Here is a 13,341-nt window from a genome sequence, read left to right on the forward strand (position 1 = left end):
CTGGTCACCTTCTCAAAGAACTGAGTACGGTTTGTGAGGCACAATCTGCCCTTCACAAAACCGTGTTGAATACCCCTAATCAACGTATTCCTTTCTCAATGATTATAAATCCTATCTCTTATAACCCTTTCCAACACTTTACCCAAACCGAAGTAAGCCTCCCTGGTAAATATAGACCAGTATTGTCTCTACTCCCCTTTTCAAACAAGGGAACGACATTTACTAATTTCATGAGTTCTAAGAAAACAGATTCAGGTATTGGTAGCACATCTAGATTGCAAAGATATAGTGATGAGGTGCAAATATTAATGGCTTGTGTGATAGCTTAATACGTACCAATATTCAAAATACTCAGGTGTGGAGGGTGAATCCACTCCCGAAAGTCCACAAATCGCCAAGACATTCACTCACAGAGGGGACCAATGGGAGAAATGCTGTCCCCATAAGTTGAATAGAAGGTAAAGGTAAGGAACAGCTCATCCAAACACAGGCCTGTTCGCTCTATGCTTGCAGCTGATAGGTAGGTCCACTAGTGAGTGTGAAGATAAAGGCTTCTCGGGTTTGGGTGGAAAGAAGACAAGAGAGATCACAAGGGGATAACAGGGGAAACAAGGGAATGACACGGGGAGGGAAGGTGTGGAGACAGGCCACTGTTGAGAGTACCTGGGAGGCAGCAGAGCTGAGGGGAAACATGAGGTCACAAGAGGGGTTGAGGTACAGGGGCTGGGAGTGAAGAGCAGGCAGCAGGGGAAGGGTAGCAAGGTATATGCTGAAAGGAAGAGAGACAGCTTCAAATCTGTCAAAGAACACCCAGCTAACCAGTAGCAATGAATAACTTGCTAATGAATGTATATCTTCAGCTTAAGATTACATATGTTCAGAGCTACTCTATGGGAAATATTGTAATGGATGCTATTGTAATGAACACCATGTCAACAGTTAAATTTAAATCTGAAATTGAGATCTGAGATGCAGTAAAAAAATTAATGACTCTTTAAAATATTCCCGCTTCCTGAAAATGCAATGAAAACACAGCTGTGACCGTTTCTTTTTCGGAATCCAAACACCTGATCTGCCAATATTATTATAGAAGGTAATATTACTACATGAATCAGCACCCTTTTCTTATGATGTATAAATTGATGTTTCCTTTCAAAATCTGGATTCTTGTCTCTCAGTCTTGATGAGCACAAGGCAAAACGTTTTGATCTTGTTTTTTTTTAAGCGATGTATAAGTTTTGTACTATCAAGCAACTGTAGATACTCACTTATATTGGGGGTTACAATAGCAACTGGATTGAGGTAGGTGAGTTTCACATTTCGTGTCAATGTCCTCATGTATTCTTCAATTTGTTCCATCAGATGAGCTGTTCCTTGTTCTGTCTGCTGAAGGATATTCCAGTGTTCTGCATTTTCCAGACCCAGAGCTGCACTTCCTGTTCTTAACACATTCTAAAAATGGTGAACAAGAGCTGGTACATCATCACTGTAACTTGGCAAATCAAACAACAACTGACAATGGTGTGCTTATTTGATGAACTCTGTTATTAGTGTTGAAAAAACATCTGGTGAAACTTAAGTCTATAAGATGTTCCCCCCAATATTTATAGACACTATCATGTTTTCAGCACATTTTCATAACAAATATTTGACATCTGAAGTAGAATATTGTAGGTTAATCCTAATCACTGTCTGCAAAACAATAATTACATGAAAGTGACAAGTTTCTAGAGAATTATAAAAAAAGTGACACTTTCAATAAAACTAGTTTAGGCAATAATTTTGTGAGAGAGTGGGTCTTCCCACTTGCCCTGATAATTAGATTTGAAAATATTTTTCATAGAGTCGGTGGAGTATAAGGTGATAGCAGCATGGTGAGGCAACAAGGCATTTGCATCTTAGTGAAAAACAGGAAACCTCATTGCTGAAGGAGATACAAGGATTGCAAAACAGGAAGAAATAAGGATGAGGATGAAGTCAACATCAACTCAGAGTCAGAAAGAGAGGGAATGACAGATTGGATCAAGTGAGAGAAAACAAAAAAAAAGACTGTAGATGGCATACTGTGAAAAATCTTGCTCCACTATCTGTTGTAGTAAAACTCTGCACCACAACGTGCTAAATTTGGGAGTAACATACATTCTATAAATTTAAGAGTATAAAAATTTCATTTAATTTGTTTTCCTTACTTTGGTCCTGTAGATCTGTAAAAAGAATGAGGTATTAATTCAAATGTAGAGCCTCCTGCGTCTTTGACTCATTATTAAAAACTTATCTACACAAATGTAATCCAAATTAAGTATATTTAATTTATCTCACAGGGTTCCAGATGAATGCTTTATGACAAATTTGATTCTATAGATTAATGAAGCACTACAAACTAAGCACGCTTGTTTCAAACTAATAATTAAAATTGCAATCATTTGAAAAACAAACCTTCAGTATTTTATAAAACTTAAATAATCCAACCCATGCAGTGATATTGTTAATATCACCTCTATTTATGACCTTTAAGGATGAATTTCTCTGTAAACAAAGCTTTGTTTTAATAAGTTGCATGTGAAAAATATTTCTTGACGTTTTATAATTCCAAATCAATCATTCTGAAATGTAACAAGACCAAAATGGTCTGCGAACAGATTTGATCAATTCAACAATTCATGGACAGCTATTGTGCTATTTTGCTTCTCTGTATGACATTCTTCCCGTGTCATGCAGCTAAGCTCAATTAGGCCAGGCGGCGAGGTTTCTCCATAACACTGAAGGGATAAAGACTACAGTCTTATATATTGGTACAGATTTAATATACTAGCATACAATAATGTTACTGGCAGAAATCAATGCAAGACAGCCTTTTGTATGCAAAATATTGAAGGCTGTCAGCTGACTGGAAATATACATTCTTGTTATATACTTTGTATTTTTGAGGGCTAAAAACACATTTCCACTACAAGCAAAATCAACGCTTATCTCTGCCGTTTCTATTTATGATTAGATTATGTACAGTGTGGAAACAGGCCCTTCGGCCCAACATGTCCACACCAACCCTCCAAAGAGCAACCCACCCAGACCCATTCCCCTACATTTACCCCTTCACCTAACACTACAGGCAATTTGGCGTGGCCAATTCACCTAACCTGCACATTTTTGGACTGTGGGAGGAAACTCACGCACACACGGGGAAAATGTGCAAACTCCACACAGACAGTTGCCTGAGGTGGGAATTGAACCCGGGTCTCTGGCGCTGTGAGGCAGCAGTGCTAACCACTGTGCCACCGTGCCGCCCAACAGAATCAAGAGAAAGCCCAATTCATTATGAAAATATTTTTATAAACTCCTTCCAACAAGCTGGACTTCTGTCTCGTTTATGATTGTCACCTTTGCCTCTTACAGCAAAGTCTGCTTTTAGATTCTTTTTCTGCCTCTTTGGAACAACAGAGTCACACAGATTCTTCATGCTGTATACATAAAAGTGACACTTTGGCCAAAAAGGAAAATCCAGAAAATGTCACTCCATACTCCTATTGAATGTTATTTATCAGGAGGTAAAGAGAGGAGAAGAATTTGCGACAACTCCACTGTCAAGGTAATCACATGTATTCTTATGGCAATTTTCATTTTTGTTGGAATATATTTTCTCACCAATTATGTTCACTGAATCTATAAACATTCTCAGCCTGGGTTTAATTCTTTGGGTTATCAGCATGAACAACATCAACACTGCTCCTGATTGAGCTAATTTTGGCTTTTGTCCCTAAACTTGAGCTCTATTTTTCCTTCTCACCACCTCGTCTTCACTTCAATGAGCAAAATATTATTGGCAACCGCATTATGCTGCCAGATCTGTACCATACCAGATGGTAGTAAACTGTTCCTCTTTCATGTTATGCACATAATATGGGAACTGACTCTGAGCCACGGAAAAGTTGTGTAGCACCAGATGAGAGGAAATAGTTTACTTTTACAAGGTATTTAGTATACCTGTACAAGAAATGGTACTGAGGCATTGCTTATTAAGAATCTCATGGTTTTTTACCTCTGTATAGTGTACATCCTGTGTTGCTGTAAGATTGAAACCACGTTGTCTACACTCAAATTCGAGCATCTTCAAGAGAAGGTGATATGTAATGTGGATGTCATTTCCAAAGTACTGGTCCATCTCCTCAGTGACTGTACGCATATGCCGGGCAAGTTTCTTTGCTTCAATGGTATTTAGTTCAGTTTCATTCCTCTCCAGCCTTTCCAGCTTTCAACAGAGACAAAGAGAAATTATATCACAGAAGTCATACTGGTGTGTGTAAAATGATACAAAATAGGTGGTTGATTACTGAAGATGGAGTTAAAACACCAAGCTCATTATTATTTAAACTTATCTTTCCTCATTGGTAATTCTTGCCAGGTCTTTTACAGTTACATGTGAATCAACAATATCTCATATAAAAGGTACAAATATATGTAAATTATCAGATACAACAAATATAAATCAAGTGTGAGCTAGATCTGATTCTGACTGGGAAGCGGTTATTGCTTACAAAAGTCAGGTACTAACTATAAGGATCTTAGAGACAAAGCCATTGCTGGGACGAGAGTCAATCATCAGAGGGTCAAACTTTTCCAAGTTCCTTCTCCAAACTGTTCTTTTTTTTGCCTTCCTAAATCTTACATGGAGACATATATTGTGGCACAACATGTAGAGCAAAGTATGCAGCAGGTTGATTACAGAGAGCTTTGCCCATCTGCCACTGTTTTTAGAACATTGAAAGGATTATGCAGTTTTAGGAAAAGCTGAATACGAAAGATTAAATCATATAGTCATAGAAGTTTACATAACAGAAAAAGGCCAAGTGGTCAATCATCTCTCTGTTGGCTTTGATTCAATGAATGAATCAAAACTTAATACAAACACCCTATCAGGTGTAACTTTGTTTCATAATGATAAGATAAATTCAAGTATCATCCTCCCCTCACATTTGGTAATCGTTCAAGACAGCAATTCCTAAATTTTATGATTTGAAACGTACAAGAGATAGAAAAGCTTTTAAAAATTGACCTCAGTTAGGAAGGCTTCCTGTTTCTTTCAACAAAGATTACTAAGTTTTAATATCAAACTACTACCTCCTCCTTGAGCTCTCTCAAACATATGCAAAGACTGATCAGGGATAGTCAGCATGGCTTTGTGCATGGGAAATCATGTCTCATGAACTGTTTTGATGTTTTTTGAAGAAGTAATAAAGAGGATTGATGAGGGCAGAGTGGTAGACATGATCCATATGGACGTCAGTAAGGCGTTTGATGAAGTTCCTCATGGGACATTGGTTAGCAAGGTTAGAGCTCATGGAATACAGGGAGAACTAGCCACTTGGATACAGAACTGGCTCAAAGGTAGAAGGCAGAGGGTGGTGGTGGTGGAGGGTTACTTTTCAGACTGGATGCCTGTGACCAGTGGTGTGCCACAAGGATCGGTGCTGGGTTCGCTGCTTTTCGTTATAGTTAGTAAGTTTGCAGATGACACCAAAGTTGGAGGTGTAGTGGACAGTGAAGAAGGTTACCGCAGAGTACAAAGGGATTTGTTCAGATGGGGGAAAGTGAGGACTGCAGATGCTGGAGATCAGAGCTGAAAAATGTATTGCTGGAAAAGTGCAGCAGGTCAGGCAGCATCAAAGGAGCAGGAGAATCGATGTTCCTGAATTGGGATTCCTGAAGAAGGGCTTTTGCCCGAAACGTCGATTCTCCTACTCCTTTGATGCTGCCTGACCTGCTGCGCTTTTCCAGCAACACATTTTTCGGCTCTTGTTCAGATGGACCAATGGGCTGAGAAGTAGCAGATGGAATTTCATTTATATAAATGTGAGGTGCTACAGTTTGGCAAAGTAAATCAGAGCAGGGCCTACGGAGTGTTGCTGAACAAAGAGACCTTGGAGTGCAGGTTCATTGTTGCTTGAAAGTGGAGTCGCAGGTAGATAGGATAGTGAAGAATGCTTTGGTATGCTTTTCTTTATTGGTCAGAGCATTAAATATGGGAGGTCATGTTTCAGGTGTACAGGGCATTGGTTAGGCCACTTTTGGAAAATTGTGTGTAAATTCTCGTCTCCTTCCTTTCGGAAGGATGTTGTGAAACCTGAAAGGGTTCAGAAAAGATTTACAAGGATGCTGTCAGGGTTAGAGGATTTATGCTATAGAGAGAGGCTGAATAGGCTGAGGCTGTTTTTCCTGGAGCATCAGAGACTGAGGGGCGACCTTATAGAGGTTTATAAAATCATGAGGGGCATGGATAGGATAAAAGGACAAGGTCTTTTACCTGGGATAGGGAGTCCAGAACTAGATGTATAGGTTTAGGTTGAGAGGGGCAATATATAACAGGCACCTTAGGAGACAGTGGTGTGTGTATGGAATGAGCTGCCAGAGGAAGTGGTGGAGGCTGTACAATTACTATATTTAAAAGGCATCTGGATGGGTATATGAATAGGAAGGGTTTGGAGGGATATGGGCCAAGTGCTGGCAAATGGGACTAGATTAGTTTAGGATATCTGGTCAGCATGGACGAGTTGGACCAAAGGGTCTGTTTCCATGTTGTACATCTCAATGACTGTATCTCAATGACTGTATAGGTCTTTAGTGATTTTTAGAATAATCACTAAACCATGGCAAAGTGCTGAGATTTATACCACAGGTAGGGAGCAGCGTGCAAAATAAATGGGGCAGTAGGCAAATTTTCTCCCAAAATTCACAAAACACTTCGATCATTGGAGTGATCATTCAAAGTGACTCCAACATGTGGAATAGTCAGAATATCTAGGAACTGCTCTTCCAATCACAGCCCACTTCTCCCCAGTGATGTGGAGGAAAGTAATTTTGTGAAAAGAAGGTTGGGTTAATGAAAGAAAACTCAAGCTTGTAACAAAGTTTAAAAAAAAACTCATAATGCTGTTTTCTTTCCACTTGCCTGTACGCATCAAAAATTTGGACAAGTTAAGAGAAAACACGTCTTTGAAATGTGTATGCTAAGATATATACTAAAAGAAAATTCTGAACACGGGCCATAAGAGATGTTTGAAATTGCACTCATATTCTTCCCAAATTACATCAATAAGTCAATGTTTCAGCCATTTGATCAAAACTGATGAGCTCTAGAGCTCTCTTCAAAATGGAAAAATGGATGGTAACAGAAAGACGGGTAGTTGAACTCAGAGTAGTTGGATGATGGATGTCACAGAGCTGCTGTAGATGGACTACAGTGGATGTGAGAGGACGGAGTCATACAAATGAGGGATATATCCCATGCCAGATCTCCTGACAGGAACAGCTACAAGCAATAGCAGCTGATCCACAGCAGGCCAAATGATCTAACCAGCACCCATTAGTACCAACCATTCACAGATACTATTTAGCAACTTATTTGATTAACGGAATATTACAAATTTGGGAGCAACTCCCAAAGAACAATCCAGATCTGGCAAAGTGGATAACAAGTAGAGCAGCTCCTCGAAACATTCCTGCCAAATTCCACTCGAGTTAATCCAGTGAAACATTCTATCCTTAATATCTAATTAACTATGATAATATTTGCATTACAGCATGAATGTTTAATGCTATACTTGAAATTTTGCCCAGAAATTATTTTAAGTTAGTAATCTTTTGTTCAGGACAGATTAAAGTTTGAATACAGCGGTAAGGCTTTCAAAACAGTTCTTACAGTCTCGGCCAACTGCATGAATGGTGGCGATGTACAGTTAAAAAGATCTGGTTCCAACCAGCCATGTTCCTCCCCACAGTGTCGAATCACAGTACCTGAAATAGGTGGTCAGAATATAAGACATTAATCTGAAACAGCTTGACCTTTAATAGAAATAACTTACACATGAAGCCAAGCAAAGCATCACACAGTTCAGCAGTGAGCAGAACAACTTACCATTAGCCCGCACGCCTGCGAAGGGAGAAGAGGAAAATAAAATACAAGATTCAAGGTGACAAGAGAGTGTGAAAGAAAAGGAAACTACTCACCAAAACTGCGTGCTGAGAGAGGTTTAAAAGGAAATCAGCTTCAGCAAGTCCTTCAAATAACACTATCTGCTTTGTGGATTTTGTTTTGTTTAAACAACATGTGCGAAAATATTGAACTTTGTGTGTAAATGGGATACAATAACAATGGTTTAAATTGTCTCTACCCAAACAAAAGCACTTGCATGCCACAGAATCAAAAATGTTAAAACTGTGATTATGACTTCAAATACTGAGGCTCCCATTTTAAGATTGAAAGTATAGTGGACAGATATGTCAGGACATTGAAAACTGACACAAAGAGAAAGTCAACCAGGTGTGAAGACATTAAGGAGATAGTGAAATAGGATACAAGGTGAGTATATATGCATGTGTAGGAAAGTAGGCAAATAGAGCAAAGATGTTTCCAATCTTAATTTGAAACTAGTACTCACGGAAATTAAGCAGGCCAAAATATGGTATAAAATACTAATTTTTACACAAGTGATTAATTTATAAAAAGCTTTTACACAACGAAAGAGGAGTTCAAACTTCACATATTTTCACCTTAATGCCTACGTGTTTGTCTGGCATTTTATTGGCTTCGACGCGATTGGGGAGGGTGATGGAGGGTAGCAGTTTGGATTGGTTCTCCAATGTATTCCTTCCATTGGGACATTTTATGAGCGGCAGGACCAGCAGGCGACCAATTACCATGAGCGGGCCTGTTTATTGGAACTGTCACCATATTGCTGATGGTGGACGACATCACCCCCACCCCAACCTTTCCAGCAACAGCGTGAAGGGGAGTTTCAAGAAGCAAAGGTGTGGCCATGGAAAGGAAAGCAGTGCTCAATGACACCAATAATTTTCTTGGAGGAATTTCCCCTCCAGTACCCAATTCTGGAATTCTTTCAAGATTTTTCTTGCCTACCTGCTGACGGCCTTTTGTCCCTGGCTGCCTAAGAAACAACCATTGTTCCTATGATTGGGTTGGCAGCTCATGGTGACAGGCCTCCATGTATATCAGAGTGGCAGTTCCAGCAACAATAATATGTGGCTGAAGTCACTTTCAGCCCTGAAACCGGGAATCTGCTGCCTCCAGAAAATCCTAAGCTTTTTGATCATGTATCATAGATATATATTCTGAAGCTTCACTGACCACAAAATAACAAAATTTAAATCAATATTAATTTGTTACCATCTCAAAGTGCAAGCACAAAGATCCATATCTTCCAAAAACTCTCAAAATCCAAAAAGGGGTAAATTAATCAGTAAGAAAGATGATAATCAAATGCAGAATGAGCTGGTTGGGTTTCATAGGCCAGATTGTCAGGGTTAGAGAATAGAAACTGTCTAGGCTATGGTTTAGACAAGTTTGGTCGAATTTTTCAAAATGGAATTGGGAACCTAATACCCAACTCAAGTCCAAGTTTAAACACCAAGTCTCAAGTACATAGAGTCATAGCATGGAAACAGACCCTTCGGTCCAACCTGTCCATGCCGACCAGATATCTCAACTCAATCTAGACCCACCTGCCAGCACCCGGCTCATATCCCTCCAAACCCTTCCTATTCATATACCCATCCAAATGCCTCTTAAATGTTGCAATTGTACCAGCCTCCACCACATCCTCTGGTAGCTCATTCCATACGCGTACCACCCTCTGCATGAAAAAGTTGCCCCTTAGGTCTCTTTTATATCTTTCCCCTCTCACCCTAAACCTATGCCCTCTAGTTCTGGACTACCCGACCCCAGGAAAAAGACTTTTATTTATCCTATCCATGCCCCTCATAATTTTGTAAACCTCTATAAGGTCACCCCTCAGTCTCCGACGCTCCAGGGAAAACAGCCCCAGCCTGTTCAGCCTCTCCCTATAGCTCCCTATCAAGTTTCACGACATCTTTTCGATAGGAAGGAGACCAGAATTGCAAGCAATATTCCAATAGTGGCCTAACCAATGTCCTGTACAGCCGCAACATAACCTCCCAACTCCTGTACTCAATACTCTGACCAAACGCCTTCTTCACTATCCTATCTACCTGCGACTCCACTTTCAATGAGCTATGAACCTGCACTCCAAGGTCTCTTTGTTCAGCAACACTTCCTAAGACCTTACCTTTAAGTGTATAAGTCCTGCTAAGATTTGCTTTCCCAAAATGCATTTATCTGAATTAAACTCCATCTGCCACTTCTCAGCCCATTGGCCCATCTGGTCCAGATCCTGTTGTAATCTGAGGTAATCCTCTTTGCTGTCCACTACACCTCCAATTTTGGTGTCATCTGCAAACTTACTAACTGTACCTCTTATGCTCGCATCCAAATCACTTATAAAAGCTAATGAAATACAAACACCTGAATTGGGCAGGAAGCAGGAGTTGCCTGCAGAACACAAGGGGCAAAGGAATATGGCAGACATGATTCAGCTGATTACTGACTTGCAAAAAAAGAAAATACAGTTAGAGGGCCAACAGTATAAAACAAGATGGTGCCCAAATAACAAAAACAGAGAAAACATGCTCAAACCAGTTCAAGGTCTCCAAGGGGCACACAACTTTCAAAATATTAATAAAACCTTTTCCTGTTCAAGCTGTGAAGTCAAACTATGTGCAAAGATGTGCAATAAAATGAAAACAGCAGTCCTGGTTGACTCAGCCCCTACGCAAGCTCCTTTGGCAGTTCAACTAATTGTTAAAATGGAGGAAGCTGGGAGACTGGGTTCCCTGCTCCCTACCCGTACTTTGAAAATTGGAATCTGTTTCAAAGATGTCAAGATCTAGAAATGCCCCAAGGAAATAGGATTTTTAAATCAGATCTACACAGAGCCCTGACCCTGCCTATTTTTGAAAATCTGGCCACTCGTCTTTGCTGGATTTATTGTTTGCAAAAATTGTGCACTTATTTTCTCCCTCAGAAGGTGAGCAATTTTTAAAATAAATGTAGATAAGCATCCTGATAAGAAACAGGAGCCTGTTCCACCAATTAATAAGATCATGGTTGGTCCAAGTGTGGCATTAACTCCACTTTCCTATTGTTTCTCATAACAGTTTGACTGTTTTTTATTAACCTACTTTTCTAATCAAACTATTCAAAGATGTTATTACATAAGTTTGGAAGAAGTGGGCCTCCTGATCTTGGGATAACCCCTAAAATGTATAAAACGGGTCTGAAGGATTTAATGTTCAATGTTAACTTGAACGTCAGCCATTCTGCAACTGTATCACACAGTCTGTGGGTGAAGAAGTGAACTCTGCATTAGCTTTCATAGACAGTAGATGTACCCTGAAAAACTCCTGAGAATGCGAGGAATTATGTCTGACTTGAACTATGAGTTTAGATATAAGGATACCTTACTGCCTTGGTGAGACCACACCAAGAGTAGTATGCATAGTTTTGGTCTCCCTATCTGAAAAGAATATACTTGTCATGGAGGGAGTACAGTGGAAGTTCATTAGGCTAATACCGGGGACTGGCAGGATTGTCTTAGGAGGTACAGTTAGTTCATCTGGGCCTACATTCACCTCAGTTTAGAAGGATGAGCGGGGATCTAACAGAAACATATAAGATTCTAACAGGGCTGGACAGGGTTGATGCAGGGTAGATGTCTTCCCTGGTTGGGGAATCTAGAACCAGGAGGTCACGGTCTCAGGATAGAGGGGAGGTCATTTTGAACTGAGATGAAGAAACATTTCTTCAGTCAGAGGGTAGTGAACCTGTGGAATCCGCTACTACAGAAGGCTGTGGAGACTAAGTCACTGAATATATTCATGAAAACAGGTGCATTTTTAGACTTAAAGCAGCATGGATATGGAGAGAAAGGAGGAACATGACATTGAGATACAGGACCATGATCCTATTGAATGTTGGGGCAGCCTCAAAGAGCAGAGTGACCTGCTCCTGATCCTAGTTTTGATGTTTCTACATAATGCAGCTGTACTTATTGCTGTCATACAGTAAGCCATCTTGTTATACAATAACAGCCTTTCTTCTGTAAAGATTTTCTGGTGGTCTATCTTCCACAGTTGATTAGTAGACAGGCCCTGGACAAAAAATTAGGCAAAAGAGGATTGGTGGCAGTAGACTCTCTCAAACACCTCATATGTTGAACTACATACTACAGAGATTGCAGATACAATGAGGTGCTGATTATGGCAATTGGAAATACCACACCTTAATTTACTTGTCAATTCAATTAGCTCACTCTTTGCCATGTCTCATGCAAACTTGAAAGGATTCCACTTTTGAATCTAAGAACCTAAAAAGATTTGAACAACAGGCTGAACAAGCTGTTTTGTGTTGCTACTGTGTAGTAGTTAAATGAGTAGTATTTCCCATTAACACCATGCTGCAGTCAGTTCATAAAGGCATTCTGCCCATCACACAACTGAGGTTAGACAGTTGTGTGATGGTCAGGTATAAGTTTCAGCGCAAGTATATTGCCAGGTACGTAGGCCATACATTCTAAAGATAGCTTAATTGAATCAAACACTGTCCCTTAAAGTGTTCACAATAGGGAAAGTATAGGAAAGACTATATTTGATCAGCGCACACTCGTTAAACCCAAAGCAAAATGGCTACTAATAGATATTATTACAAAATTGGGTGGCAGCTACCAACAATCCTGAATGTACTACATTAGCAACCAATTTGTGAATCAGTCAAGCTCTTAACGTGGCTCATTTATGTTTTGTAGAAACAACACCAATTTGCATGCAGCAATCCATCCTCAGTAAAAGAGACATGTTCAAACTTTGTGGGTTTTTCTTATTACCTGGGGGTATTTTTTGGGGAGAGGGAAGGAAAGGGGGAGCTATAGTTCCTGTTTCTTTCTCCTTGGCAATGCTTGATCAATGACAGTCAACTTACCAAATTATCAGCAACTTACTGTTGTCACACACCTTGTTGGGATAATTTGAAATGTGGCATTTTTGAATTTGTTCTGATTTTGCAAGATGGAGAGATTTGTCAACGCATCTCTTTTTTCAGCAATCTTTAAGTTTTTTTGATGAAAATCTATTTTTTCGAGGCAATGTTGAAAATCTTTCATTTTGATGTTTGGGTTTAATTCAACTATTCTTACCTCAATGGCTGTGGTTTGCTTTGGATTCTGACTAAAATACCTCCGACTCTTGAGAATGTAAATGCAGATAACGACAATGAGGCAGAGATAATTTTCAATGTTACCAGATATTTACTAACCTGTATAATCATATCAACATAACATCCTCCAACTTCACAACTGCCTCTGTTCATCTGCTCTGAAACCCTCATCCAAGCTTTTGTTCATTCTAGACTTGACAATTCCAACTGTTCTCCCATATTCTCCTCTGAAAATTTCAGATCACCCAAAATTCTCCTGCAAA

General features: G+C 39.7%; 1 protein-coding gene across 4 annotated transcripts in view; it reads right to left on the reverse strand.

The window, feature by feature from the left end:
• LOC122558869 (cadherin EGF LAG seven-pass G-type receptor 3-like) overlaps positions 1-13,341 on the reverse strand; it is a 178,976-nt gene that overhangs the window by 7,319 nt on the left and 158,316 nt on the right. Inside the window, exons 17-21 of one of the 4 annotated variants that reach the window (XM_043707745.1) lie at positions 7,910-7,924; positions 7,694-7,788; positions 4,037-4,246; positions 2,190-2,204; positions 1,269-1,452 (exon numbers count right to left, since the gene is read on the reverse strand). In XM_043707745.1, the coding sequence (XP_043563680.1) occupies positions 1,269-1,452; positions 2,190-2,204; positions 4,037-4,246; positions 7,694-7,788; positions 7,910-7,924 (519 nt within the window). The remainder of the gene's footprint in view (positions 1-1,268; positions 1,453-2,189; positions 2,205-4,036; positions 4,247-7,693; positions 7,789-7,909; positions 7,925-13,341) is intronic. The other 3 variants (XM_043707748.1, XM_043707747.1, XM_043707749.1) reach the window with 3 other exon arrangements.

Source organism: Chiloscyllium plagiosum, chromosome 18 (assembly GCF_004010195.1).
Source record: "Chiloscyllium plagiosum isolate BGI_BamShark_2017 chromosome 18, ASM401019v2, whole genome shotgun sequence".
Taxonomy (NCBI): Eukaryota; Metazoa; Chordata; class Chondrichthyes; order Orectolobiformes; family Hemiscylliidae; genus Chiloscyllium; species Chiloscyllium plagiosum.